Below are 3571 nucleotides of genomic sequence, written 5' to 3' on the forward strand. Positions count from 1 at the left end.
ACGTCGCTTATGCAACATTTGCATCTCATAAGCAATGCCCGCTATTTTTGCCTCTAAAGTTGCCCCGTTCGCTAAAAGGGGTCTTTCTTCTAGTGGATGATCATAAATCTAGTTTTAATTGTATTTGTAATCTAATTTTCTTATCTTCCATTGAAGTGAAAATTGCATTGCAATAAAATAATAAATAATCTATGCCTTAAACATATTTTGAACGACTTTAATTAATCATCTTTCTATGTGAGATTGTATTATTATATTGTAGGGGCTATTGCAGTAGCATATTATATGGCCATAAGATAGCCATTGGGAGCCATATTATTCAACCCGAATTTAAGTTTAAATTGAATTCCAAAATTAAATATCTATAAAGACTTTTTGGTTTTCACCATTTTGGACCCGGAAGAGTATTTTCGTCGGTCTCGCTTCTGGAAGCCCGGATGGTCAATTGGGTCTGGAAGCATTTATTTGTGGGAGAAATTAGTGATCTGCAAGACTTTGCCACTGAAGAACGTCTAATTGCAGCAGGCGGCTGGCGGTAAGGATTCTCTCTCTCTCTCTCTCTCTCTCTCTCTCTCTCTCTCTCTCTCGGCAGTGGTAGAGGTTCTCTCTCGACAAGTGCAACGTGCAGTCAAACTAGCACGTTGCAATCGGTAGTGGGCGCTGCAGGCGACTGTAGCCTGGGGTTTGAATTTTCAGAGCCCAGCCATCATAAAAGACCGGATGTGCTCCAAGGTGAGCTTCACCTCGATCAAGCACTCTTCTCTTATATATTTATGGCAGCTGACGATCTTGTAAGGAGCAACCCAAGTATACTGATGATGGAAGAAAGCTTTAGTACAATTTTAGTGCTTGCGGGGACGTTCGTGCTATTTGCGCTGACGTTTCTTCGCTCAGTTGTATGCGCTGCGCGAGCGCAGCCGCTGCTCCCGCCAGGCCCTCAGTCTTGGCCCATCGTGGGGAATCTGCCTTTGCTGGCCGCTAGCCACGCTCACCGCACTCTGGCGGAGCTGTCTAAGAAGTATGCGACGCCCCTCTTGTCCCTCCGGCTGGGTTCCATGCCCGCCTTGGTGGCCTGCACGGCGGATATGGCTCGAGAGTTCCTCCACACCCACGACGCCAACTTCAGCAACCGCCCTGAATTCGGCATGTCCAACCACCTCCTCTTCGGCAACCACAACATTATCGGCTTTCAAAACACTGGCCCCCGCTGGCGTTCCCTCCGCAAGCTCTGGACCACCCAGCTCCTCAGCCACTCCCAGATCGCCAAAAACCAGCGCGTCCGCCACGAGGAGGTCTTCAACATGCTCGCCACCATCAAGGCCGAGTCCCTCAAAGGTGACGGTGCCGCGCAGCTCAACGTCCTCACTTGCGTCGCCCACGTGACCGGCAACATCATGGGCCGCCTCGTCCTCTCCCAACGCCTCTTCGACTCCGTCACTTGCCCCCACAAGCTGCATGGCATCATCGAAGAGACCCTCAACCTCATGTTCACTCCCCTCGTGGGCGACTTCGTGCCCTTCCTCTCATGGCTAGACTTCCGCACCAAGAGAAAAATGGCTGCCACGCACGGGAGGGTGAACAAGCTTATTGGCAGCATCGTCAGCGACCGACTACAGCTTAGGGCCGAGCAAAACACTCATTTCAATGACATTCTCGATCTGCTGTTGGACGAGTCAGGAGGGCGCGTCGATGCAGAATCTCTCGGATTTATTAATGGCACTCTGCTGGTAAAACGTTGCCAAATTTCTATTGTTTTATTAGTGTGTGTAAGAGATACTATATTAGGAGATGATATTGCGGAGTGCTAGGTCATGTGGTAGAGCGTTGGTCTCTATTCCCAAGGTCGTCTTAGGTTCAAGTCTCGGGACCTGTTAAGGAGCCTTGTTAGGTACCTACCCGTAGAGCATTGTCCCAAGGTTTTAGGTTCAAGTCCTGTAGAACGTTGTCCCAAGGTCTTAGGACGTTCAAGTCTCGGAAGCCCTGTTAAAGAGCCTTGTTAGGTACCTACCCTTGACGGGTGATTATAAGCATGTATGATAGGTTCGCGAACTCGCAATTATATTTTTAACCCCTTCTTATGTCTGGCTACAGGAGATGTTTATTGCAGGTGTGGACACCTCCGCAAACACGATGACATGGACAATGGCAGAGTTGCTTCGCAATCCTGTGGAAATGGCAAAGGTTCAGAAAGAGATAGAGGAGGCAGTTGGACTTGAACGCACAGTTATGGAGTCTGATCTACCAAAGCTAGACTATTTAAGAGCTGTGATCAAAGAGGTGTTTCGACTACACCCAATAGCAGTGATGATGATTCCTCATGCGTCGAAGGAGGACTGTAAGGTGGCTGGCTACTTTATACCTGCAAAAACAAGGCTATTTGTGAACTTATGGGCGATCGGAAGAGATGCATCCGTGTGGGAAAACCCATATCAATTTGCGCCAGAACGGTTTATGGGGAGCTCCATTGACGTGAAGGGCCAGCACTTTGAGCTGCTTCCATTTGGTTCAGGCCGACGCATGTGTCCCGGCATGACCCAGGGTCTCACTGTAGTCGAATTGACACTCGCCAACCTCATCCACTGCTTCAACTGGTCTGCCCTTCCAGGCAAGAGCATTGATTTGTCCGAGTCCAAAAGTACAGCCGGCTCACTCACCTTGGCTACTCCTCTTATTGCTATTCCCACATTCCGATTAAACATGTCCAACTTTCCCTCGCTTTAATCTTACATTACTCACACTGTAATCCTCACGAATGGTGAGCTTTAGGTCCCACCCTAGATTAGACTGTCCCTCAAACTTCCAAAAGTTATTAGGTCATGTTATCGCCAGATTGATTAGTACGTGCTTTTATGTATCAATTTTTATAGTTTTAAATCACAAGAATTTATCATAAAGCTAGTTAATATGTACGTAGTTTTGTATAAAGTTCTTTAACAACGTTGGGTTCTAGCAACCAAATCAATGCCTTTAATCAGCGGGCATCAAAGTTGTATCATCATTAACAATGATGTATTATCACCACAAGGCTAGTTACGTAAACATAGTTACGCAAACAGTTTTCTATAAGATCTTGGATAATGTTGGGTTCTAGTATCAAGTTCACAAAAATAAAAGCAAAAACATCAACTTTAATAAGGGGGTAGGGTAGTAAACACATGCTTAATTTAGCTCCTTCTTTTTTTGTCTTTCCTCTTGGCTTCCTTTATGTAACGCCTTGCATTTAGTAAAACATGTAATATAAGCAACTAGAATGCTTGGGTACCCTTATCCTCTTGATGGCTTGCATTTATACGAGCATGATTATATTCGACGTGAGGAATTGATGGACACACATCGATAGAGATCTTAGAGTACATCATAAGGTAGATAATTCCAAATTCATTATCACATTTGAATCTGAATTACATGTCATTCATTAAGTCAGAGGATTTTTATGCTCGTTTGTGTGAGTGAAGTTTAAAAAAAAACATACATAAAGTATGGTAAGGAGTTGGCACAGTCCTCTCCAAAATTTAATAAACATAGGAGAGCGTGCCCTACCCCCATTTCCCAAATAGCACTACAATATAAA

The 3571-nt window shown here is 45.5% G+C and overlaps 1 protein-coding gene across 1 annotated transcript; it reads left to right on the forward strand.

Annotated features, from left to right (window-relative positions):
- Positions 1–757: 757 nt before the first annotated feature.
- On the forward strand, positions 758–2873 carry LOC147616644 (cytochrome P450 71AU50-like). The gene is made up of 2 exons (XM_086777127.1): positions 758–1727; positions 2092–2873. The coding sequence occupies exons 1-2, from the start codon at positions 774–776 to the stop codon at positions 2719–2721; spliced, it is 1584 nt and encodes a 527-aa protein (XP_086633253.1). The 5' UTR covers positions 758–773; the 3' UTR covers positions 2722–2873.
- Positions 2874–3571: the final 698 nt, after the last annotated feature.

The sequence above is a fragment of the Cibotium barometz genome, chromosome 38 (assembly GCF_041138505.1).
Source record: "Cibotium barometz isolate CiBa-2024 chromosome 38, ASM4113850v1, whole genome shotgun sequence".
Taxonomy (NCBI): domain Eukaryota; kingdom Viridiplantae; phylum Streptophyta; class Polypodiopsida; order Cyatheales; family Cibotiaceae; genus Cibotium; species Cibotium barometz.

Bases quoted from the DNA above. Each gene is read 5' to 3' on its own strand.
- LOC147616644 (XM_086777127.1), top strand. From the start codon at position 774: ATGGCAGCTGACGATCTTGTAAGGAGCAACCCAAGTATACTGATGATG. The intron at 1,728-2,091 runs GTAAAACGTTGC...GTCTGGCTACAG, and splicing joins TTATTAATGGCACTCTGCTG to GAGATGTTTATTGCAGGTGT.